General features: G+C 41.8%; 1 protein-coding gene across 2 annotated transcripts in view; it reads left to right on the forward strand.

The window, feature by feature from the left end:
• Positions 1-2838: 2838 nt before the first annotated feature.
• The window catches only part of SLC25A13 (solute carrier family 25 member 13), a 178217-nt gene continuing 153796 nt past the window's right edge, over positions 2839-27259 (forward strand). For both annotated transcript variants that reach the window (XM_032874629.1, XM_032874639.1), the window contains exon 1: positions 2839-2854. In XM_032874629.1, coding sequence (XP_032730520.1) covers positions 2840-2854 — 15 coding nt within the window. In that variant the 5' untranslated portion in view covers position 2839. The remainder of the gene's footprint in view (positions 2855-27259) is intronic.

Here is a 27259-nt window from a genome sequence, read left to right on the forward strand (position 1 = left end):
AAAATGTTTAACAGTGGCTAACTCTGGTGGTGGGATTACGAGTGTTTTTTTTTTTTTTTTTTTTTTGGTCATTACTATGACTTCCTAAATTCTCCAAGATATCCAGAGAAAATCTTACAGATTCTTGATTCTTTTTCTATTTCTTTTTCTTTAAAAGTTAAGGGAATATTATTCAATCTTAAAGAATCTTAAAACTCTGACACACACTGCCACATGGATGAAACTTAAGGATATTATGCTCAATCAGGTAAGCCAGTCACAAAAAGACAAATACTATATGATTTCACTTTTATGAGGTATCCAGTGTAGTCAAATTTATAGAGACATAAAGTAGAATGGTAGTTGGTTGCCAGGAGCTGCAGGGGAGGGAAGACTGGGAGTGGCTGTTTAATAAGCATAGAGTTTTAGTTCCGCAAGATAAAAAGAGTTCTGGAGATTGCATAACAGTGTGCTTAACAGGACTGAACCATACACTTAAGATTGGTTAAAAATAGATTTAAACCACATTGAGGGCGCCTGTGTGGCTCAGTTGGTTGGGCGACTGCCTTCAGCTCAGGTCATGATCCTGGAGTCCTGGGATGGAGCTCTACATGGGGCTCCCAGCTCCCCGGGGACTCTGCTTTTCCCTCTGATCTTCTACCCTCTCATGCTCTCTCTTACTCGTTCTCTCTCAAATAAATAAATAAAATCTTCAAAAAAAAAAAAAAAACAACCACACATTGAAATTTTTAAAGTTCATCTACATTATAAAAGGAGAGCTTCAGTGATGCCCTTAAAAATAAATATGCAGTATGTGATGTGATCTTGGTTACATGAGGTTGTGTCTTCTCTGTACCTTTTAAATTCCTTTAGAGCAGCTGGGGCCACTTCTCTGCATGAGCTGTAGACCCATCCCCCGCCAGTCTTTTCTCTATCAATTCCCCTGGTTTTGCTTTTGTTTTTGTTCTTTCACTCTGCATGGTCTTTCTTCTCTGCCTATGAACATGTTCAAGTTTTTCCCGCTCTGTTAGATCTCTTGGGAGTATGTTAATCAGTTGCTCCTCTTTGAAATGCTTATTTTTCTGGCTTTTCATGGTAATATGTATATTGCACATCCTCTTCTTAGAAAAAGACACACACTTCAAAACACTCCTCTCTTGTATTACTGCCAACATTCATATACCAGAGATGTAGGTGCAAGATAGGACGACTCCGTTTCTCTCTCCCACCCCCACATATATTAGTCATCACAGGTGACTAATTTTACCTCCTATATATTCTTTTAGCCCCATCCCATCTCTAGTTTCAGGCCCTCAGCCTGCCTTGTCTGAATACACCAACAGTTCCATCTTGCCCACTGCAAGCAGAGTGATCCGTCTATACTGTAAAACTTCAAACGCTACTTCCCGCTCTAAAGCCCTTCAGTTACGGTGCATACCCTTCAGCATGGCACCCAACACCCTCCATGACATGGTCCCTACTGTATGTCCATCCAGACCCTTCATCCACCAGTCCCACAGCTCAAGTTCACCTTTCATGACCAACTACTTTCATGACTTGCTGTGGTTCTCCAGCAATTTCTGGGTCTCCTGCCTCTCTTCCTTTTCTCTGGTTGGAAAACCCTTCCCCTCCACTTCACTGAACTAATACACAGCCTCTTTTCTGCATACAACCTAGGCATTATCTCCCCTAAGGTACTTTCAGAGTCCTCAGTGTTCCCATAGTGCCCTGGGAACAGGTTGTTGCCTTAACAGGTTGTTTAAATAGAAGTCAGCTATTTATGCATTGGCCTCCTCACTAGCCCTTAAGTTCTTTGTGGGCTGGGACCATCTTTCAAGTCATTTTGGTGTTCCCAGTATCTAGCACAGTGCCTGGCACATGTAGACACTCAATCGGTATTGACTGATTAAAATAATTAATAATACACTTTTGCTGAAAGGTTATATCCACAAGCCACAAAACATTTAAAGCCCTTTTCTCTGACCACCATTGCCTTAATTATAAATTGTCATGGCAGAGATACGTGAATGGAATTTTGATAAAGAGGGCTGAGATATCTGGAGGTTATACATTCAAATTTCCCAATTGAAATTCTGACCTAGTTATCTTAACAGGGCTTATATTCGGTGTGTGTGTGTGTGTGTGTGTGTGTGTTGGGGGGGGATCTTTGACCTCTTCCATCCTAACACGCGGGGCTGAAATGAAGTAGCCTCCCTAATATTATGTTCTGCACTATATATACCTATTTGGTACTTAGAGTTTACAGATTTGGCCTCAATGTAGCTTTGCCAGTGATATTACTTTGCTCTCTTCCCTTCGACTGGCCAGTGCCTTTGGATACATTCTACTACGGTGCAGAGTGGAGCCCCTTTGCAGGCGAACCGACACAGAAAATGTGGCTAAAGAGTGACCTAGTGGAGTTCTCAACTTCCTCACGCTCCGTGCCCCTCCTGGTGAGTCTCACCCGGGTCTGGCCGTCCCCAGTCGAAGTCAGCAGCTTCCCTCATCAGGTCACCTACCCCCAGGCCACCCGCCCGCGCCGCCAAGGTCGCCGCCCCTGGACAGCTCAGCCGGGGTCACGTGCGCGCGCCGCGTCCACCGCCCCCCGGACCCGGGCCCGCCCCGGCCGCAGGGCAGAGGCCGTCGGATCACGCGCGCCCCGGCGGACCCGGCCGGGCGCAGCCAATGGGCGGGCGGCGCCCGCATGACCCGCGCCGGCGGGAGGGCGTGGGGAGGCAGGCCGGGCGCGCACGCCGCCGGGCTGTATCGCCACCCGCGCTGCCGCCCGGACTGGAAGTGAGCCGCCGGGGCCCACGGTGCCAGCCAGCCTCCGGGAGGGTCCTGCAGCCGCCCGCGCAGCATGGCGACCGCCAAGGTAAGCGTCGGCCCGTTGCCCCGGGGAGCGTGCCGGCCGGCCGGGGCCGGGGGACTCGGGAGCCTCAGGCGTTCACGTGCCGAATTGGTGCAACGTGGAAAACAAATGAGAGAGGGGCGTGGGGCAGCTGTTCCACCTTGCAGCAGCGGGAGGAGGTGGGTGACCGTTCCTCCCGGGTAGCACATGTGGCCGGTGCGGGGACGGAGGCCCGACCTTGCGGTAGAAACTTTGCCGGTTGAACCCTCCCACTTGGCTCGGGAGGGGAGTCGGTGTCTGGTTGGCGCCCTGCGGGCTGAGCCACGCTGGGCTTGGAGAAGCCCGGTGGGCCCGGGCGGGCGAGGGCCCGGGGTCCTTAGAGTCTCGCGGCTGCCCCAGAGCGCACCTGCTTCTGACCCCGGCTGTTGTTGACTCGGGCCTCTCCTTCCCCGCGGCACAGCCGGGGCTGAAGCCAGGGCCTATTAGGTTTCAAAGGCCCCGCCCTCCCGCGGGTGGGGAAGTCACCTTGACTTCCGTTTTGGAGGCTGGTCGGAATAGTTGGCTTGCGCGCGCGCGCGTGTGTAAAAACTCCAGAAGACCCCCGTCCCGCCTCCACTTCTCATTCTGCAGCCCTCTCCCCATCTGACAACACTTACATACCGGCCTCTGAGCGTTTGAGAGGCTTCTTTTTAGAAATGACAAAACAGATTGTCCTGGGAGCCTGTTAACTCTTGTGAAGTTTTACTTAAAAGGAATTCTGTGTAATGTGAATCATTCACTAACCCAGAGGAAAGGCAACTCCAACAGCTTGACCTTTCCTCTTTCACCTTTTTTTGGAAACCTGGACACCATTTCAGTCTCTTTGGACTCCATTTCAACTTTTCTGACAGAATACCATATTTAGTCCCAATCACTTGACTCATTGGAATTTATTGCTTTTAATTTTAAGTTCACGAAGGCAGCCCTTTAATCAAGCCTATACAACTTCTTAGTTCGTTTTAAGTGCCGTGAACTTAAATATACCCAACATCTCAAACATTTGTCCTTAATCAAAACTCTGTGATAACCCTCAAGAGGAAAACATGGCCAACACATCATATTCCTATTTATTCAAGCAAACTAATCACATTTGCAATGGAAATTGTAAGCAGACAAATATATTTAAATGCTGTTCTATGACTTAAGTTTCTCCAGGCTCCCCAAATCTGCAGACTTCGTGTTCCTAACTATGTGGCCCAAGTGGCCTTTTTCTTTTCTGTAATTACTCTTGAGTTCCATCCTCAAGAGTCTGCTCTTGGGTGTGTGCATGAGTGTGTTTATGTGTGTGTGAACTTTTGGGTATAGAGAACTATTTTAGGTAGATTCTTTAAGGATCCCTGGTATTCATTTTTGGAAACTTCATTAACCCTTTCAAACCCAGTAGCCCTTGACCTTTTCTTTGCATTAAATATGAATGCAGTCAGAGTCCAAGGCTTCATATGAATGCGTTCTCTCCTGGTGACTTCTTGCAGCAGAGTAGGTGAAAGTAGATTCCCGTACTTTATTTTTTTAATATCTGCAGGTGATTTAAATAATTTTAATTTGGGGATAAAATAATTGAGGGGCCTAAATTGAGGAATATGCATATAACATAATTGGAGTATAAGAAAAAGATCATTAACCAGTATGAAGTAAATAAGTGACATGGAAGCAGATCCAGCTTTTTGGTTGTATCTTTGTGAAACTGTCACATCATGTCAATAAGTGCAGTTGAATTTTAGCCAAGTATGAGAGAGAAAATGAAACATTTCATTTTTGCTCTTCGGGAGTTTGTGTTTTTGTTTGTTTATTCATTTTAGCCTTGCCTCTTTTCAGGGTTTCTGATGGCTCATGTCATGTATACCTGTATTTATAAGCCAACAAGACATCAACACCAAGTCAGAGTAGATGAGAAAAACAGGATAAAGGGAAAGTAAGATGCAGCCAGGACTAAAGTTAGTGGAAAATAAGGATGTACTTGCTAGAGTTGACTGAATTTTCTAGCATCCAAAGTAAAGAGGAAATGATCAGTGAGGTCAGTTTCTTGAGAGAGAGGTCTCCTTGTACTGAGGATGATTTCTCCCCATGTCCTTTTATATGCTGTGAGTGAACTGAATTCAAAACTAGCTCATGACCACACATATATGTCTGTGGGTTCCATAAGGCCATTTCTTGTAGTGTCACTCCCTGTAGCTCAAGGGCAGTGCCGTAAATGTAGTCTTAAAAGTTCCCAAAATGAGCTGTGGTGGTCTGCCTTAATCCAAGAGTGTCTCTTATTTAGATGCCTTTTAGCACTATTCTTGGGAGGTGATTGTGTTGGCTACTAGTCAGTGCTGGACAACCCAAGTTAAAGGCTCTTTGCTTTTTCCTGGAGTGCAGTTATTCCATATTGCTGGGTTGAACACAGAGCTATAGTCTCATTTAGAAGTAGGACTGACATCCCCTTTTATTAAAACGTGAAGAGCTTGCCTAGGAGAGAGCTCACTTCAATGGAATGTCTCCGAGGTTGGGCCAAGAGTCTGAAACTCAGCAGTTATAGGTGAATTCCAGCACTCACTGTGATGAATTATTTGAATATTTAATTAGGCAGATTTGATATTTTCTGGATGAACTCAGCCACACCTAGCAGTTTCTTGATCTCTTTATTCTGAGTTTCTTTTTTTTTTTTTTTCTTTTTTTCTTTTTCCCCAAATGTAACTAATTGTTCATGTCCCTCATCCTTTAAGTAGTAGTTCAGATAGGCAGGCCAAGAATCTAGTCTTTGGTCTGCTTTTATTTTGCATGAAGACTCTGCATAACGATGCCAAAGGTACATGTTTTTCATGATGTAACATTTATCTAACTCCTAGTATTTTGAGACAAACTCAAAAAGCTTCCATTCTCGGGGCACCTGGGTGGCTCAGTGGGTTAAGCCTCTCCCTTTGGCTCAGGTCATGATGTCAGGGTCCTGGGATAGAGCCCCACATCAGGCTCTCTGCTCGGCGGGGAGCCTGCTTCCCCCTCTCTCTCTGCGGGTCTCTCTGCCTACTTGTGATCTGTGTCTGTCAAATAAATAAATAAAAACCTTTAAAAAAAAAAAAAAGCTTCCATTCTCTTGTTCTGCCTACTTTTGTAAGGATAATCCTTATGGGTTCCCTTGTTATATGGTAAATGGTAAGTGGTCTGCCTGTACTGTTTGTGTTGTTTTCAGGATTTCTTTTAAAAACTTCCAAGCACTATCCTGCATGTATTAAAATGCAGATGAGTTTTTAAAATTCATGCAACTCCACAAAAAATGCATTTTTTAAAGGTAGTATTAGAGAGGAAAAACCTTTCCTTCCCCTTCACCCCTTGTTTGGTTGTAGGGAACATTCCTTCTTGGTCATCGGTTGAGTTTGTACATTAATAATGAGGAATTGAAACTAAATGAAACTGTTAAAAGTTAGAGAATGCTCCCTCAAGTTCAGCCAGGAGAGATGTTCAGAAACAACACTGGACATGGACCAGTAATTTGTCTAAAATTAGCCTAGACCTGAAAGAAAGGAATTTGGAGACAAATTGAAGTGTTAATAATGAAAATTCGGTCTGTAGGACTAGTACACTTAGTATTGATAGTCCCTTCTTGGATGAGATGTTGCCTTGATCGTATTTTGTTCTTATGTTCCAAATGTGGCTAAGTTGAGGATATGAAATGAATTGGTCTCCCCTTGGGCCTTCAGGAATACCACAGCCACACTGCAGGCGATTCCTCTCATGGAGATGCCTGGGTAGGATTAGTGCTATAACAAGGGCTATGGGGGCATCAGGGAAGGAGACCATTTCTGTGGGCATAGGAGGTGGTATTTCAGCAGGAATGGTTGGGGGGAAGAGGGAAGACCCATTCCAGTGATAAGAAACAGCAGGTGAAAGGCAGAGTTACGTTACAGAGGAACCTTGGTCCGGCAGCCTTTTCCCCTGGCTCCCCTGGTTTGGGACCCTGTGCTGTAGGTGTTTCCCAGTTAGGCCACACTCCTTACAGGTGTCGCTCAGCCAACAGAGAACTGGGGGGTGGGAGCGGTGGGAAGGATTGAAAGCCAGGATATAACACCTAAACAAACTAGGGAGCACGTCTTTTTGGGTATGGAGTTGTTTATAAGATTGCTGGAGGGGCTGTGACTCCTGCTTCTTTGACTTTTTGTCCTATGTCTGGCCTCTACTTTTGTTCGGTTCTTAAATGGAATCATTCTGCCCTGAGTTTCCCACTCTCTGTCAGTGGGAAGCTCCCCTCTTCGCTCAGCATGTGCTGCTTCATAAGCATCCATCCTTGCTGCCACGATGCCTTGGGGTGTGTCTTGGAAAGGAGGAATGTGTGACTCTGCAGATGCATGTTGGTTTTGCTGGGAAGTAAGGGGGCTGTGCCCCGCCACCGTGATACAGTTCCCTTAGCATGTCTTCAGCAGCAACTGAGCAAGCCCTGTTTTCATGGCCCGTTTAACCAGACCCTCTTGTTGGGTTAAATCGGCCCAATTAATGGTGGCTCTGGTGTGTTACCTCGGAATTATTCCCAGTGGTTGATATGTAGCGTGGTGGTCTGGTTTGTTGATTGGAAATGTTTACAAGATAGAGTACTCATATTTAGCTATTTCCTTTGGAAATTTGCTGTGCAGTTGTGTGAGTGAAAATAAGCCCGGATGGTTCCTTTTGACTTTAGGTGCTGACAACATAGCAGAGTTGGCAGTGTTGAAATTCTTAGTAATTTAACCTAAATAAACCACTCTATTTAATGACTGTTATTAGGCTGGTAGCTTTGTCTTGATTTCCACATGTAGTCACAGTTTCCACATGTTATCCATGAAAATTGTTGACTTGATATGTAAGAGTCAGATATTTCAAGATACACTTACTGTTCTATGGTAAAATGTCTTTTGCATAAGACTCGCGCATTATGGTTTGGAGGAAAATTGTATAAGTCTAAGTGTAGAGGAGGGAAGAGTTTTTCTGGACTCTCCTAGGGGTCCCTGGCTGGATCTGAAAATTAAATTGACAAAAACAAATGGACAGGAGAAAAGCACACAAATTTTACTGAATTTTTACCCGGGTATGGGAGTCTTCACAAGAGAATGAAGACCCAGAGAAGTGACCAGGGCAGGAAACTTTTATTCCTTTTAGACAAAGAAAGAGTGGGTTTGGAAATAACTGAGGTGAAGGGGTTTGGGCCAGGAGTAGTAAATGATGAAGAAGTAACTAGAAGACAAGGGTTAGTTTAACGAGGTTTTGTTTGTACTGCTGTCTGGGTCCCCACTTCCCCATCTCTGGCGATAAGAATGTCTTTCCTCCTCCTGGTACAGGGAGGGTACCCTTCACATGGGAGTTACATGACCGATTTCAGGAAAGAGGGTTGTGGGGGTGGAGGTCAGAGTGACCTTCCTGCTCCTGCTGTTTTCTCAGACTCCTTTGGCTTCAGACATTACAGATGCCAAGGTGCTGCGTTTTGGTGCATTGTGTCCTGAACCCCATCATAAGCCTGATTGAACAGGCTTGTAGCCCCAGATGCCTATGTAGAAGTTTTTCTAAGTTAGGCATGAAATTTTTGTGTGTCTGAGTCTGGTCACAGTGCTAGGTTGAGCTGCAGAGGAGCTCGGAACTGATTTCTTAAGTGGGAGGAGGCTGCAAAGAACGTTTTATTTATTTATGTTTGTGTAGCTCTGGTTTAGTGAGGAGCTAGCCAGGGAGGAGTGGGTTATGTGTGGCTTACATTGATGGTGAGCACATGGATGAGTCTAACTTCTCTGGGAAAGTAGGGAGTGTCTGTGACCTGTGTGATGAGCAAATGCAGTGTAACGTGTGTAGATACTTTGGGGATTAGGAAGTGCTGCAGGATGGCCAAGAGATGCCTTTGTGGGCTGTAGGACATTTCTACCTAACTGAAAACTGGGGGACATAGACATTATTTGATTTACCTGGACAAGACATAGTTTGCTTTTCTTAAGCTTGTGATCATTCAGTGTTCACCGTAATAGTTAGCGATGTGGCTGCTTAGCCAGATTGTCTGAGTGGTCTTCTGGAGCCTTGCTGTTGGAACTTTTGGTCCATGGGCCAGCAGCTTTGGTTTACTTGGGAGCTTGTTAGAACTGCACCATTTTTGGACTCAGCCCAGGCCAAAGATTTTGTTGCATCAGAATCTGCATTTTAACTAGATCCCCAGGGGGACTGTATGCACATTAAAGTTTAAAGAATAGTGGTCTGGAACTCTCATTACTGTGTAATTAAATGTAGTTGCCTTCCTATGCCAAGGGTGCAGCACCTTTTGAATTGGTTGTAGGTTAGTCCAACTTTTTGCAGAATTAAATAAATAATGATAAAATCCAGGATAAATTTTAGGGTTTTAGGATTAATTTTGATTCTTCATTGGGGTCAGGGTATTATTTTTGGAACATATCCCTGAATTATTATTTAAGGGAGTGTACGATTATTATACAAGGGTTGTACTTTTCTCCATTTCTTAGCTACCCACCCATACTTATAGGTCCTGAAAATGAACTTGTGCCTCTTCTCTTTTTTGACATTCCCTCCTAAAGTTGTCAGTTCTGAAACTGTTAGCCTGTCCTCCTCGTATCTGGATTCATGGGACTTCATTTCCCACCGCTTCCTGCCTGTAACACCTTTCATCAGCATTCACGATAACCCCTCTCACTGCTGGCGTCTTAACTCTCACATTATTCCTTTATTCTCGTTTGCCGGCTTCTTTTTGTCCTTCTGCTTCCCCCTGAACTGTGGGTGTCCCTAGAACCTCTTCCCTCTGGTGGGTGATGGCTCCGTGTCAGTCAGTCTGGATAGCTCTCTCTAGCAGCAGCCGTGCGCAGCTGTTTGTTACAAATCTCAATTTTCTGCCTCAAAGATATTTCCAACTCTGCTTACCTAGATTTGAATTCATCTTGTTGATTGTTCCTCACGATCCTGACCCCAATGCAGAATCAAGTTCCTCACTTTGACCTTGCGACTTCACTTTCCTACTGGTTCAAGTTTCCAATTAGCTCAGTTACGTGCCTGTTGTGGGTGGCCAGGAGAGGCCGCCGGTGGGAATTCGGAAGAGGACAGAGAGATGGGTCCAGTAAACCCTTATGCCCTAGAGCAGGAATGTCCTATCTCTTCCACTTATGTCCCAGGTTTTCATTACTTTTTAGCTACAGCGTTGCTCTAGCTTCCAGCCCGGTCTTGCCTTTGGTCTGTTCCCTTCACTTCCCTCTCCCTTCTGTCCAGGTCTGTCAAAGCAGCTTCTAAGATTGGCTCTTACTGCCAGGCTCGTAGCCGTACTGTGTTCACGTGGACAGCGCTTAACAGTTTTTATTAAAAGATGCATTCGGGCGTGTTGTTGATACTGACCATCTGCTAGCTCCTACTGTACCGGGCTTACCAAAATGAGTCCGTTATTGGGCATGTTTTCAAGAATTCACAGTCTATGGGGATTAAAATAACCAGGTAATATGAAGATCCATGCTTATCTTTATGATTATCTTTAAAATCACCTATAGCATAACAGGGAAGGTATTGTAGCCTCATTTGACAGGGAAACTTAAGATTCAGAAATGTTATGCAAGTAACAGCAGCCTTAGCAGGTTACGTTTATTTAATACTCACAAAGTCAGGCACTGTTCTAGGCACTCTGGACATGAAGTAATTTAATGTTCTTAACAATCCTATGATATATAAGTGCTGTTCTTATCTCCATCATACAGACGGGCAGACTTACCTGAACAGAGTGTTTAAGTGTCTTGGTGAACAGAGAAGTTAAATGATTTGTCCAAGGGCACACAGCTTAGAAGGGGCCAAGCTAGGGATTGGAAGTCAGGCAGCCTGGTTCCAGAGTCCAGGCGCGTAACCACGAGATGACATTGCCTTCTTTAATTTGCCTTGTTACATAGTGTAGTTTTGTATTGCCTATAGAATAAAATTAATCTCTTTAGCCAGCTAACGCCTCCTTGGTCTTGGCTGTTGTCTCTTTTTTCCAGTATTACCTCACGCTCGTTCCCTTCTGATATCCTTCACAGTGGTTTGTGAATGGGACCCCTGTTCTCATTCCCAGCCATAAAGCTATGGCAACAGTGTAACTCCCAGGGAAAAAGGGAGCCTGTTTGTTTGTTTGTTATTTAATTTAGAGCTTAGTCAGGAGGAGTGTTTCTTGTCATTTCTCTGTATGGGTTGGTAGGTTTTTTAAGTTTTTTATTTTAACTTTTTTAGTTCTCTTTAGTTCTTTTTAGGAACAGGGGTTTTAGTTTTATTTCACCATTCCTTCAGACACCTGCCAGGATGTTAATCCCTAATCCCATGTCCTGAATTTATAGTTTTTACAGTTTGTTTGTTTGTTCTAATCAAGATTCAAACATGGGCCACACATGGCATTTGACTGATTTGCCTTTTAAATCCTGTTAATCTGTAGGTTCTGCTGCCTCTCATTTTATTTCCGTGCAGTTTATTCCATGAGGGAATTGGGTCATCTTTCCTGCAGTTTGGATTTTACTGATTGCATTCCCCCTACTGTTCTTCAGTCCTCAGTGTTTTCTGACAAGTGATCGATCTGGAGGCTTGATCAAGTTTAGGGTTTTATTAATTTTTAATTTTTTTTTTTGGCTTGAGTGCTTCCTAAGAGTTGCTGGGTGCCTCTCTCAGGTTATTGGGTACTTGGTACTGAGTATTACATCAGGGGCCCATAATTCTTGGTTCTTTCCTGTGATGTTATGTTTGATGAGTGGGTTTGGATGTTGCCTTTCTATTCCAGCAACTTCTGCATAATGGTTTATTTAAGTTGGCTAATTTTTTTTTTTAATTTTTATTTATTTACTTGACAGAGAAAGAGAGAGAGAGATCACAAGTAGGCAGAGAGGCAGGCAGAGAGAGAGGGGGAAGCAGGCTCCCCGCTGAGCAGAGAGCCCGACATGGGACTCGATCCCAGGACCCTGAGATCATGACCTGAGCCGAAGGCAGAGGCTTAACCCACTGAGCCACCCAGGCGCCTCTAAGTTGGCTAAATTTTAATATTAGCAGTCATTCTCATGTATTATTTCATTCTTTAAACACACACACATATGTGTATACATACCCATATTACAATGAGTGTGTCTTACAATTATTACAAAAAAACAATGGCTATTAAAATCAGTTAGATATCAGTGGCTATAGAATTTGTTTGGAGTGATGAAATGAGGAGTGCTGGTGGTTGTCCAACATTGTGCATACACTAAATGCCACTGAATTGTACACTTGAAAATGGTTAAAATGTTAAGTTTTGTGTGTATTTTACCATGATTAAAAAAAAAATCAATTGCAAATAGACTGTAACGCATTGAATAAAAAAGAGCTACACTATCATTCCATGAGAGAGTAGTATTCATGCCCCCAAAAGTCAAAGTGAGACAGAGAGTGAGAGGTATAGCTTTTTTTTTTTTTTTTTAAATACCAAAGAATGCCAACCAGTAAAGGTGGAAGGCTCGATAGAATTAGGAAAAAGAAAAAATACCACTTCATAACTCTTAGGTAATAACTGATTTGGGCAAGGTTCTTCCAGTGGGTGCTTAAACTAGTCAGTAAAAGACTGTTAGAATTCCCATTGTCTCAGAGTATCTCCTTGTAAATTACTGTACAATGAAGAGCTCTGCTTCGACCTCTGATCCAATTTAACATTATCAGGAAATGGAACAAGCTAGCATTGACAGTCCCCTGAGGTGATGCAGTGGGAAGTACACAACATCCATGACATTGGGAGAATGCTTGTTAAAAATGTTGGATCTAAGTCTAATCACGGAGAAACAATTAGACAAATCCAGAAAGTAGGACTTTCTGTAAGACCTCTGGTCTGACTTCAAAAATGTCAATGTTGTGAATGAAAAGGCTAGATTAAAGATGTCCAAGGAGATGTGACAGCCATTTATTTGAACCTGGGCCCAAAATAAATAAATGAAACAGTAAAATAAATAAATAAGTAAAAGAATGCCCAACTGGTGTAACTTGAATGAGTGTATATTATATGATTCTGTATTAATTTGCTAGGGCTGCCATAGCAAAGTACCAGAGACAGAGTGGCTTAAACAACAGGAGTTTATTTACTTAGAAATCTAGAGGCAGAAGTCCAGGATCAAGGTGTTGGCAGGGTTGGTAAGGTGAGTCAAGATTTAGAATTTGCTCGTTAGTCCTTGGATGGCCTTTTCCTCCCTGGGTCTTCACATAGTCTTCCTGTTGCATCTGTGTCCCGATTTGATTTCTTGTGAGCATTCACACACTTCTCTTACTGCAGGTTGATGTTGACTCTGAGTTTGAGGATCCCACTTCTTTCCATTGTCTCCCATCGCAGTACCAGAAGGGAAAGCTCAGTCCCTGCTTCTCTCTTTTGGTGGTTCTTGGAGATTTGTTAGCCCTATTTTGGTGTCCACCAGCAGTTTGAGAAGACCCTGGTCTTGACCTTTGTCCAGTTTTCTGTTGGATTATTTGTCTTTTCACATTGATTTGTTCTAAAAGCACTTTTAAGAACCTTGGCCCTTTGCCCTGTCTGTTGATATATATATATATATATATATTTTTTTTTTTTTGGTAGTAGTTTAACTGGTCAATACTCACCTTTGATTTTAAAAAGATTTTTAAATTAAAAAATTACATATTTATTAATCTTTTCATTTATGGATTCCTTTATGGATTCTGAGCTGTTTGTGATGTTTAAACATGGCTTCCCCATTTAATAATACATAGGAAACCACTTGTGTTTTTCTAGTACTCTTTATAAGACTCTTTCTCTCTTTTTGAAATTATTAATTATCTGAAGTTATTTTAATACAAGATGAAAGGAAGGAAACCAATTTAATTTTTGTTGTTAATTGTTCAACCCCAGGAAGTCATGAACCTTCACTATAGTGCCACATCACCAGCCAGCATGACCTGCTGCCAGCTCAGTCCAGACCCTCTGCTGGCTTAGATTCTTAAGAGAAAATACGATTAGTTCAGAAAGCCAAGACAGCCTCCCCTTGGGGCTCAGTTGTCCTCCCGTGACTTCGTCAGCTCAGCTGCTATGAATAGGAATATGGAAAGGGTACCAGGAACTGGGGAGCAAGGCACTGCTAGATTCTGCCCCAGCTTACACTGCTTTCATTCAGTCCTTTCCCTCCCTTCCCCGCCTCCTAACAAATGAGAACACAGGCGGTCATGTTGCTGGTTAGTGATAGAGTGAAAATTTAAATGTCCAATTGCAAGGCCCATAAAACAAGGGCAAGTAGCATTCCATGAGGGGAATTTGGTTGGACAATCAGGAAAATCTTCCAAGAGGAATTGGCATTTGACCTAGGCCTTCAAAGAACTGCAGCATTTTTAAACTTCTCATTATGGAAAATTTCCATAATGTAGAAAAAAAAAAAAGGAAAAAAAAAGTATAATGAACCTCCATGTTCCTATCTAGCCAATTTCAGGAATCATCAGTTTGTGGCCAATAATTGTTTCATTTATACTGCACTGGCTCTTCTCCTTTCATCCCCCTGATGTTTTCAATACAAATCCCCATCATTGTATCATTGTATATGTAAATCTCAGTGTGTATCTCTAAAAGAGTTTTTTTTTTTAATGCACAACCAAAATATTATACCTTAAAAAAAAAATCAGTGATTCTTCAATACGATCAGGTATCTATTCTGTACACACTTTACACATTTCCCCATTTCTTAAAATTTTTTAAGTAGTTTTTTAAATTGTCATCTACATAAGACCCAGGCATTGCAGTTAGTTGGTGTGTCTTAATTTTCTTTTAATCTCTAGGTTCTCTTGCTCTTTCAGTTTTGTAGTCTCTAAAAGCCAGTGTAATATAATGGTTGAAATCTTGGACTCTGTGTTCAAATTATGGCTCTGGGCAAGTTACTCTATGTATACCTCAGTTTCCTGACTTATAAAAAGGGGCATAGGTGCATTTGTTTCCTGGGTCAATGTGCTCATGTTTGCAAGGCTCAGAGCCAGGCCTGTAACATCGGTAGCTTTATGGAAGTGTTAGCTGTGGGTTTGGAATCAGAGAAGTTGCTCAGAGTAACGTGGGAAGTCTGTGGACCACGAAAGAGAGCAGAGGAGGGCTCACATGAGTGAAATTGTGTGCATTCTTTAGAAGGGGGGTCCTGGCTGTGCAGAGGGTTCCTGTTCTTTTTCTTTAGGCCTCTCCTGGCTCCTTGACTATTCTTCAGTTCAATGATGTTGATGCACAGTGGAATTTTGAACAGGTAAGGTATGATTTAGTGGAAGCAACTTTTCTATTGTCATTTGATTTGCTGCTTTCTCTTCCTCTGCATTTATGAAGTTAACTGTTCTCTCTCAGAAGCCATTTTAACTTTCGGTGGCATTATTTGGGCTCCAGCAACTTGTGATCACTTAAGTAGAACCTTTCAGCACTTTATAAATATGTCATATACTTTTTATAGTCCTTTGTTCCCCATCAGGAACATACATTCCAGTCTTCAGAACAGCACAATCAGTTTTTATTCATTTAAGAAGCAGTAGTAATTTGACACTTGCTAATATGTAACCAATTATATTGGGAGCGGTAATTACAATTGCAGCTGGTTCCTAATTATACTGTAACCTTCATGCTTTAAAAAAAATTATTAAGACCGAGTTCAACCTGTAATACAGGAGAAGAATATTCTCCACTCGGCGGGTCTGCTTTCTGCTGACTGTGGGCACTTAACACATTATAATGCCAAATTAAAAAGACTTTGTTAGTTTCAGCTCTGGTGTTGTCCAGTGATACCCTTCCATAAGGATAGCTTGAAGTCCCCATCCCAGCTTGCCAAATTCTTGGCACATCCTCCAGTATTATAATTAGTGTCAAAACAACCTGGGCTCTTGGGTCATTTTTGGCTCTGTAATTTACCTTCTCACTTGTGATGACTAAGAGTCTTACAGCCTCAGTTTCCTCATCTGAAAAATGGTGATAGTAATGACTCTTTACCTTAAATAGTTTTAGAGATGTTCTAATGAGGTCAGATATAAAGCCTTTAAGCACCATGCCTAGCATAGAGTAAAGGACCCGGCAAAAGTTACCTGGTTACTGTTAATTGCTGTCACCAATAATGAACAGTCCAGCTCCAGAGACTTTACCTCTGCAACCCCCCAACACCAACAGAATTACAGTGTTAGTTCTGCCACCACGCTAATTTGCAGAAGCACGTATCTCCACTCATGGATCAGGCCGGCATTCCCCTTGTGAGGCAGGGTCTCTGGCTTATTTGGCATTGTGTCCTCAGTGCCTGGCGCTGGGCCTGGTATAGGGAAGGCTTCCCAGAGGCGATGGCATTATGTGAATGGGCAGCACCATCTAAGACAATGGTTCTCAACTCAGGGTGGAGTAAATCTGCCCCAGGGCGTATTTGGTAATGTCTGGGTACATTTTTGGTGGTCACATCTGGGAGGAGGGGTGGCCAGAGATGTTGCTAAACATCCTACAGTGCACCAGACTGCCCCCTGTAACAAAGAATGATGGGACATCCAAAATGTCAGTAGGGCCAAGATTGAGAAAGCCTGCTCTGAGGTAACCTGACTGCCTGGGTTATGGTCCTGTGGAATAGACATGGGGTTTGGGGTAGATCAACCTGTTTGACCTGCAGTTTTCTCATCTGTAAAGGAAGAGAGTCCAACCTGCTTCAAGTGTTCTTTGAAAGTAAAGGGGGATTATACAGGTGTGTCCCTAGTTACACTACCTAATTAAGTTAATCTTTTTTAGAAAGGGGGAGAGCACAAGCTGGGGGAGAGGCAGAGGGAGAAGCAGACTCCGCGCTGAGCAGGGAGCCTGATGGAAGGCTTGATCCTAGGACCCTGGGATCATGACCTGAGCCAAAGGCAGATGCTTAACCAACTGAGCCTCCCAGGCACCCCTAATTAAGTTAATTCTGATTGTTCTGGCTACTAATGATTTTTTTTTCCCCCAGTAGACTTATTTTTTTTTTTTAAAGATTTTATTTGTTTATTTGACAGATCACAAGTAGGCAGAGAGGCAAGCAGAGAGAGTGGGGAGCAGGCTCCCTGCTGAGCAGAGAGTCCGTTGCGGGACTCGATCCCAGGACCCTGAGATCATGACCTGAGCCGAAGGCAGAGGCTTAACCCACTGAGCCACCCAGCAGCCCCTAGACTTAATGTTTTTGAATAGTTTTAGGGTCACAGCAAAATTGAAAGGAGGGTTCAGAGATTTCTTACATACCACTTGTCCCTAAGAATGCATAATGTCCCCATTGTTTTCCTTCAGAATGGTACATGCGTTACAGTTGATGAGCCTACATTGACATATCATTATCGCCAAAGTCCCTGGTTTGCATTCGGATTCACTTCTGGTGGCGTACATTCTGTGGGTTTGGACAAATTGTATAATGATACGTATCCACCATAACAGTATCATAAATGGCATTTCTCTGCTCTAAAAATCCTCTATATTCTGTCTATTCTCCTTCCCTCCTCCCTCACCTTTAGCAACCACCGATCTCCTTACTATCACCACACTTTTGCCTTTTTTTTTTTTTACCAGTGTCATGTACTTACAATCATACAGTATGTAGTCTTTCAGATTAGCTTCTTTCATTCAGTAATCTGCACTTAAGTTTCCTTCATGTCTTTTCATTGCTTCATAGCTCATTTTTTTTTTTTTAGTGCTGAATAATACTCCAATATCTGGATGTCCGTGGTTTATTTAACCATTCACTGAAATACACTTTGGTTGCTTCCAGTTTTCACTAATTAGGAATACAGCCGCTGTAAACGTACATGAGTAAGTTTTTGTGTGGAAATAAGTTTTCAATTTGTGAGTCATATGGTAAGACCATGGTAATTCTGTAAGAAACTGCCATTCTGTCTTCCAGAATGATGTAGCATTTTGCATTCGCATCAGTAATCCGTGAGAGTTCCTGTTGCTGCTCATCCTCACCAGCCTTGGTGGTGTCAGGATTCTGCATTTGGGCCAGTTAGAGGGGCGTGCATTGGTATCTTGTTTTAATTAGTATTTCCCTGATGGCAGATGATGTGGAGCAACTTCTCATATTTACTTCCTATCTATACGTCCTCCTTGGAGATTTTTGTGAAGGCCTTTCGCCCATTTTTGTGTTTTTTTTTTTTTTCTTTCTTACTGTAGAGTTTTAAGAGTTCTTTGTATATTTTGGATAGTAGTTCTTAATTGGCTCCTCTTTTGCAAATACTTGATCCCAGTCTTTTGCTTCTCTCCTCACTTTCTTGACATTGTCTTTTGCAGAGCAGAAATGTCTATTTTAGTGAAGTCCAGCTTCTCAGTTCTTTCTTTCGTGGGACATGCCATGGGTGCTACATCTAAAAAGTCCATGCCTAACCCAAGGCCACCTGAGTTTGCTCCTTTATGATCTTCTAGGACTTTACATTTAGGTCTCTGATCCATTTTGAGTTAATTTTTGTGAAGGGTTTAAGGTCTGTGTGTGGAGTCTTTTTTTTTTTTTTTTTTTTTTTTTTGCCTGTTGTTGTCTAATTGTTCCAGCACCATGGTTGAAGAGGCTGTCTTTGCCCTCTTGTGAAAGAACAGTTGGCTCTATTTATGTAGGTCTATTTCTAGGTTTTCTATTTTGTTCCACAGGAGATCATTAATATCCTCTTGGAGGATTGACCCTTCTGTCATTCTCTAATGTCCCTCTTTATCCCTGGTAACTTTCCTTGCTTCAAAATGGGCCCTGACTGAAATTAATATAGCTACTTCTGCTATCTTTTGATTAGTGTGTAGGTGACAGTATCTTTCTTCGTTCATTTACTTTTTTGTTTTTTAAAGATTTGCTTATTTTAGAGAGGGCATGAGTGAGTAGGAGGGAGGGCAGAAGGAGAGGATCTCAAGTAGACTCTCCGCTGAGTGAGGAGCCCACTGTGGGCCTCAACACAGGATTCAGTCTGTCGACCCTGAGATCATGATCTAAGCTGAAATCAAGAGTCAGGCACTTAACTGAGCCACCCAGGTCCCTGCCCCTCTGTTCATTTACTTTTAATCTATAATTATTTTTATATTTACAGGGGTTTTGTTTTTGTTTTTTGTGGGTAGCATATAGTTCTTATTTTTTGATGCATCTGATAAGTTCTGTCTTTTAATTAATTGGTACGTTTAGATTATTAATATTTAAGGAGATTTTGATTATCTTGCTTGGTTTTTTCTATCTTCATGGATTTGTGGTTTCATGTCTGACATTGGAGGGAAGTTCTCAATCATTATTACTTCAAGTAATTCCTACTGTTCCTTTTTTTCTTCTCCTTCTGGTATTTCTTTTACATCTATGTTACACTTTTTGTAGCTGTACTGCAATTCTGTTTCCCCTATTCTACCCCCCCCCCCATCTTTTTTCTCTCTGCTTTTCAGTTTTGGAGATTTCTGTTGAGATATCCTCAAACTCAGAGCTTCTCCTCTTAGTCATGTGCAGTATACTAATAAGCCCATGAAAAGCATTCTTCATTATCCTTAAAGTGTTTTTGATCTCTGCTGTTTCTTTTGGTTCTTCCTTAGAATTTCCATTTTTCTACTTACATTGCTGATTCATCCTTGTATGCTGTCTACTTTATCCATTAGAGCCCTTAGCATATTAATTGTAGTCTTTTTAAATTCCTCTTTGATCATTTCAACATTCTTGCCATATTTGAGGCTGGTTTTGATGCTCACTCTGTTTCTTCAAATTGTGTGTGTGTTTGTTTTACCATTTGCTATGCTTTGTAATTTTTTCTTGGTAGCCAGACATGATGTACTGGATGGACAAAAGGAACTGCAGCAAATTTGCCTTTGGTAGTGTGGTGGTGGGGTGCAGGGGGGGAGGAAGTGTCCTGTAGGCCTGTGATTCGGTCTCTACCCATTGGAGAGTCTCGGGCTCCAGGCAGCATACTTCACAAGGATGTCTCAGGTTTTCCCCCTTCCCTGAGATGGGAGAGAATGGCTAGCGGTGGCTGGGATAGGGTATTTATCATCCCAGCAGTAAGGTAGGCTCTGATAATACCCCAGCAGGTTAGACTGTTAATAAGTAATTTCTCCTGAGGACAGATCTTGTTAAAAAGAACGGAATACTCAGATGGCATTTTGGAATGGTTCCTTTTCCTGTCCTTGTGTGAGATGTGCAAATGATTTTTCTCCCATTTTCACTGTGAGAACCAGGTGGAGTTCCCAGAGGTAAAACTCACAAAAATGTGGAAACCCTCCTATGGCTGGGACTTTCTAGAGTTTTTAAATCTTTGTCTGGTCCACACTGAGCATCCAGCAGTTTGTCTTTCATAGGTCAGGTTTTCCTGCACCAACACAGGTTCCCACAGAGGTCCTAGTTGGTCCTTAAAATAACTTTCTGAAATAGTTACGTAGGTTTTGTTACTTTGCCCATTTTATAGATGAGGAAACTAACTTGGAGATATTACCTGATTGTCTGGGATCACCGGGTTAGTAATACACGGGACCCAAATCTGTACTCTGAACCTGGGGATGTTTGCTTTTGTCAGGGTGGGCAAACACCTTCTGTCTCCATGAGGAGTTGAAAATATAAACAGAAAAAATGTCTATTTTAGAAAAGACTCATACTGTCTCTTGTCAGGTTTTTACTCTTGGGAACATTTACTGGAATGTTAGCTTTAGCTTAATAACAATAATAATAAAATCTAAAATTAGTGTGTTTAAAGTTATTTTAGCATCACAGAACCCACAGCTAAAACACCACCATTCATTTCTTAACTGTTATATTCTGCTTCTTAATACGGAATTGTAATGGTGATGGCTTTATCCTTGTTTAAAGTTTGTCTACAACAATGCAGAGTTAAATCCAGCACACTTCACAAGCTACTGAATCCATCTGATAAACATCTCCAGCACCCCTGACATGACCCGTTTGTGTAATTACCTGGCAGGTTAACGTTTGTGGTATCTGGTGCCTTATAAAGTCAGCTGTTGAGTGATGTGAACTTTTGAGGGTTGATTACACAGAAAGGCTGTGGTTTGAAGCATGCTTAACAACACATCTTGTCTCTATACTAATGCATGTTTCAGTAGCTTTTTCATAATCACTGCTCTTCATTTGTTAGAACTAAGGGAAACTGTAGGATGAGGAATGAGTGACTTAGTGAATTTGGTAAAAAATGATTTTTCTTCAGTTTGATGAGACACCTCATTCTTTCTTCTTAAGTTAATGCTAGCTGTGGTTTTGGGGAATTCCAAACTTTCTTTCGAAGTTACTGATTGTATCAGTCAAGGTTCACTTGCAGAGAACAGAATCCACTCTAGCTGGTTTAAGCAGAGGGAGATTTATTACAGGATATTAAATGGTTTACAGAATTTGTTGGGAAGGTGAAGAAACAGACTTCAGGTTGAGCTTCCAGGAGTGCCTTCTAGGCCCTCACGGCAGAGCAGGCCACCAAGGGAGCAGCAACCTCTTGTATAGTCATGAAATGGCTTGCCGGAAGGGAAGTGTTCCAGATATGTACTGCCACTGACATGGGCAGGAGGTTGGCGCGGGAAAATCCAGTACTTCTAGCAATGATGCTTGCTGGCAGAAGCGGCAGAAGCATGGCCCCCACCTTCCCAGTTTTTGCTTTACAAAATGTTGCCTTCCACATCTCACCTAGCTTCATTGAATGGACAGCACCTAGGCCACGTAGCTGCAAGGGAGTCTGCGAAATGTAGTTTTAGCCTTCTAGTCTCTGCAGTATAGGAAGTAGATGGGAAGGAGAGTTGGGCCCAGCTTCTAAATTGTTGGGCCACACCCAGTAGAGCTTTCCTCTGGGATTCAGGTCCGCCTACTACACTTAACTTCCTCAGATTCAGAAGACAGGCAGAGCGATTTCTCCCTCCACCTCCATTTTCTGCTTGTCACTGCATGTGTGCCTGTACATACAGCAGAGGCCAGCTCACTTTGATGAGCTGTCTCTTCTGGTTTTTATTTCATATCTAAGGTAAATAATTACTTCATGACAGTAGAATTTTCAGTGTAAGCCTGTGCTTGTCTTAGCTTTCAGACCTTTTAGGTTTCTGGGTGGGGATGAGGGGTGGTTGGGCACAGGGCTGAGTGAAGGCAGCGGTGTGCAGTTGGTGGAGTAGCAAAGTTGAGATTGGGATTTTAGGGCCCAACTCAGTAGGTCTCGGCTGAGCCCCACAGTATAATCTCTTGGTGAAGCTTTAAATGTACCCATTTCGGAGATTCTGCTTGGATTAGCCTTTGCAGTCTAATCTGATAGGCCTGGACCTGATAAAACCCAGAAGTCCTTCGGGAGACTTGAATAGACAGCTGGGGCTGAGAATAGCAGTCCTAACCAGACCGAATTGGACATTAGCTAAAGCTGTGGTTCTTAAATTTTAATAGCATCAGAATCACCTGGAGGACTTGTTCAGTGGTCGATTGCTGGCCCCATGCCCAGAGTTTTTGATTTGTAGATCTGGGATACATTGTGACAATTTGCATTTCTAAAAGTTCCCATTGGAGGCTGATGGTCCAGTGCCCACACTTTGAGCACCCCTAGCCTAGAAAGAACTACTATGTATTTTCACTGTACAGATTTGATTTTTACTCATCTGAAAAACTTTCTTCCTGCATCAACATTTTTGGAGCATCTGCTTAGTTTCTTTTCTTTGCAGGAGTTGGGAGTAAGATGCATTTGAAGAGATCATGAATATATAAATAGATAGATATCTTACAGCTTTTCATTGGAAGAAGAGAGCTTTTCTTCTCTTTACATTTTCTTCTTCAAATTAGTATCCCTTATTCTGTGTAGGTGTTCTTGTGTTCTTCCCCACTGCCCTGTTAGACTCACAATTCTGTACTACTGCGATTTGTTAATGAGCTTACAACTGTGCTTGATTCCAGTGTTAGAAAGCCAGTTTAAAAAATATTCCTCCACGCAGAAAAATCTTTCCTGGTGTTCTCCTTTTGGCTGTTCTAACTCATTCTAAAATAAGAATGCATTTATTTGTCCTGAAAGTATTTTTCTGGTTCTCCTTGTCATGCTTCCTGTCATGCTTCCACCTTTTAAAAACACAGTCATTGAAGTTATGTTCTTGTTGGCTGTTTTTTTAATATGTAGGATATACCTAGTTAGTGCATCTGTTTTGCAAATGCTATTGTTAACCTGTTCAAGCTATTATATCTAATGTTTGTCTTGTCAAAAATTTTACATACTCAGTGGTCCTGAAATTTTGTCCTGTGAAACATAGATTCACTGAATTGACCTGAAATTTCCATATTAAAGTTCAGTAAAGGTAAACTTCTCCCGGTTTGTGGAGGGGGGAAAAAAAATGTGTATATGTATGTGTATATATATATATATATATATATATATATATAATGCATAGTTTTTTCAATTTTAACCCTCCCTCTTTTCACTGAGTCTTAACCGTGTGTGAAAGTTAGCTGCTATAGTATGAGGCTCTGTTGTATTGATTTAAGGAGCAAATGGTAATATTTCATAGTCATCTGCCAAGAACTCTTTTCCTTCATGGTGATTTTCCTAACTATGCTGGAAAACTAGTACCTTTATTTAAAACTCTAAATATACAAATTTTGTTTAATAGTGGAATCTGTTCTTACAAATGCAAATTCAGAAGCATGATGATAAAATCAGGCAATTAATTTGTAAGAACAGTAGCTGTAAATATTTACATGCTGTTAGTATAAGGAAAAAAAAAACTTACAACAATGAGATTCAGCTTCTGGAAACAATCCGAAGTTTGATGAACCTTCTAAAGGCTTGTTAAAGTGATGCAGAGTGTGCATGCTGAGCTGCTGTTTTGAGTTGACTTAAAAAGGGAGGCTGCATTTTTGTAGTTCCCTTTTTCCAGCTCCCCAAACTTCCTGGGTATTGATTTTTGCCACCAGGCAGAATCCCTCTCAGTACACCTTCAGAACACTGGTACTTCTAGCTCTAACTTAATGTTGTCTCAAAAGAAGCTGTGTTTAGTATTCTTCCTTCACTGCACATGATACCCAACAAGAAGATAGGAATGGGAGGTAGAAGTAGAAATGGGAATTCTGGCTAGCCACACAGCAGTGGGCAGGCCAAGAGACCGGTAAAAGTTTTTCTGAATTTATCCCCAGTTGAACCATAGTTATTTTCTGCTTCATTAGTATGTTTATGACCTAATAACACACATTTCCACAGGCCACAGAGAAATTCCATGGTGTATCTGGAACTTGGGATCTGTTTTCAAGAAGTAGCATTGGTTGAGGCTCAGATAGCAGAAGGGATGAGTTAGGAAAACGTCTGTGGTTGGTGGTTTGCTGAATGTTTTTGAAGATCCATGAGTTCCTTTCCCCTCCCTCCTCCTCATTTTTTCCTTCTCAATTTATATGCCAGGTTACTCATCACTTAGACTTTTTGAAGAGTAAGCGTGGTAGAATATAAACACCTTTCCACAAATAATACAAATAATGGATTTCATTTGAGTGCTTTCACTGTGTGTCCTTTTATTGCTAAGCACTAGATGTTATTATCTCCTGTAACTCTTTCAACCATCCAGGACTTCTGATTTTACAGGGAGGAAAGGGAGACTGAGAGGTCAGAGGTCTAGCTCAAGGTCACACAACTAGTAGGTTTAGATGTCACACCTGATCCCCAGTCACAGGTGGGCTGATATGAAAGCCATGTTTTTTTTGTTGTTTTGTTTTGTTTTTAAGATTTTTAAACATTTACTTATTTATTTATTTAGTGAAAGTCAGGGAGGGGCAAAGGGAGAGGGAGAGAGAGAATCCCAAGCCAACTCCATGCTCAGTGCAGAGCTCGATGTAGGGCTCGGCAGGGCTCGATCCAGCACGCTGAAATCATAACCTATGCTGAAATCATAACCTGAGCTGAAACCAAGAGTCTGATGACATGTAACCATCTGAGCCACCCAGGCACCCCTAGAGCCATGTTCTTAGTCATAGCACTGGATGGACGTTCCAGTCTGGTGGTTGTAGGAGAAAATCTTGATTTCTAGGCATGTACTATATTAGTGGTTAACGTAAGTTATGGTCAGTTTGAAGCTCCCTACAATGTGGCTCAGTGGAAAGACCAGTAGAGTAGGAGGTGGAAGATTTGGAATCTGATCTCAGCTCAGACGTTACTTAGATATGTAAGCACAAATGGGTACCAGATCTGACTTTTGGGGAAGTACTTGACCCTCTTTGAGTCTTGGTTTCTCCTTCTATAAGGGGGTGCAATATTATGCTGTCTGCAGGTCTCAGATTTTGTTGTGAAGATCCAGTGAAATAATAGTCATGCATTGAAAATACTAAATGTTCTATACACATTAGGTGACATGACTTAGATTTGTTAGGTAACTATACGGATTTTTAAAAAATTAATTTATAGAATTCAGTACTTCAGCTAATATTTATCGAATGCCTCTTGTGCCAGACATTATACTAGATGTTGGTCATACATTGATGAATAACTCCTGCTTTTTAAACAAAAAAATTTTTTAAAAGGTTTTATTTACTTATTTGACAGACAGAGATCACAAGTAGGCAGAGACAGGCAGAGAGAAAGGAGGAAGCAGGCTCCCCTATGAGCAGAGAGCCTGATGCAGGGATTGATCTCAGGACCCCGGGATCATGACCTGAGCTGAAGGCAGAGGCTTAACCCACTGAGCCACCTAGGCATCCCTAAACAAAATTTTTAATAAGTTTATATACCCTTCACCCATTTCTCCCACCCCACTCTCCTGTCTCTGGCAACCACCAGTCTGTTCTCTGTATCTATTTTTTTCCCTCTGTATCTGTTTTTGTATAGATATATAGATTCCATATATAAGATCATACAGTACTTGTTTTTCTCTGATTTATTTCACTTAGCATATGCCCTTGAGGTCCATTCATGTTGTTGCAAATGATAAGATTTCATTCTTTCTTATGCCTGAATAATAACCCATTATTTATTTATTTATTTATATGTATCTATCTATTTCACAATTTCTTTGTCCATTCATCCATCAGTGGACACTTAGGTTGTTGCTTTGTCTTGGCTATTGTAAATAAAGCTTCAGTGAACATGAAGGTGTTCATATCTTTTCAAGTTAGTGTTTTCATTTTCTTCAGATAAATACCCCTAAGTAGAATAGCTCCATCTTTTAATTTTTTGAGGAACCTACGTAATGTTTTCTGTAATGGCTGCACTACCATTCTCACCAGCAGTGTACAGTTACCTTTTCTCTACATTCTTGCCAACACTTATTATTGTTTTGTCTTTTTTTTCTTATAATAGTGTGACAGGTGTAAGGTAACATCTCATTGTGGTTTTGATTCTCATTTTCCTGATGATGAGTGATACTGAGCGTCTTTTCATGTATCTGTTGGCCATCTGGATGTCTTCTTTGGAGAAGTTTCACTTGATCATGGTGTATGATCCTTTCAATAATATAGTGTTGAATTTGGTTTGCAAGTATTTGTTGAGGATTTTTGCACATATATTCACCAGGGATACTAGCCTGTAATTTTTTTTTTTTTTCTTGTGGCATCCTTTTCTGGTTTCGGTATCAGGCTAATGCTGGACTCATGAGTTTGGAAGAGTTTCTTCTTCTTTATTTTGCAAGAGTTGGAGAAGGATTGGTATTAATTCTTCTTTGAATAGTTGATAGAGTTTGCTAGTGGAGCTGTCTGGTCCTAGACTTGTGTTTTGGGAGGTTTTAAATTATTGATTCAATCTCCTTACTAGTAATTGGTGTCTTCAGATTTTTGTATTTCATTATGATTCAGTCTTGGTAAGTTGTGTGTTTCTAGGCATTTTTTCATTTCTTCTAGGTTGTCCCATTTGTTAGTATAATTGTTATAGTGGTCTCTTATCTTTCGTATTTCGGTGGTACCAGTTGTTGATGTCTTCTCTTTCATTTTCGATTTTATTTGTGCCATCTGTCTTTTTTGCTTGGTGAATCTGGCTAAAGGTTTGTCAGTTTTGTTCATTTTTCAAAGAACCAGCTGTGTTACATTGATGTTTCCTATTGTCGTTTTAGTCTCTGTTTCATTGATCTCTGCTCTCGTCTTTGTTGTTTTCTCCCTCTATGGATTGTGTTCCCCTGTGCCCCTTAGATCCTGGCAGAGTTGCGGAGTGAAAGCCTTGTTTCTTAGGGAGGTGCAGTCCTGCTGGGGGATACTGATGTGCATTTGGGGGTTAGCGATGGAAGAATGCTGTGGGAATTTAGGGCAGGGAAAGTTCACTCTAAAATAGCATTGCCCAGGGAAAGCTTGATGAAGTGCATGGAATAGTGAAGTAATTAGATTTTGAAGGATGTGGTATTCAAATGGAGCAAGAATAGTTCACTTGGTGGAAACTTAACCTTTGTTTTTAAAAGGAAACCCAGTTAAGTGCCTATGGTAACCATATGCCTTCTAAAAAATGTCACATATGGGGGCACCTGGATGGCTCAGAATGTTAAGCATCTGCTTTTGGCTCAGGTCAGGATCTGTGGGTCCTGGTATCGAGTCCCACTTTGGGCTCCCTGCTCAGTGGGGAGAC

Source organism: Lontra canadensis, unplaced genomic scaffold (genome assembly GCF_010015895.1).
Source record: "Lontra canadensis isolate GAN:19392208 unplaced genomic scaffold, GSC_riverotter_1.0 scaffold2, whole genome shotgun sequence".
Classification (NCBI taxonomy): Eukaryota; Metazoa; Chordata; class Mammalia; order Carnivora; family Mustelidae; genus Lontra; species Lontra canadensis.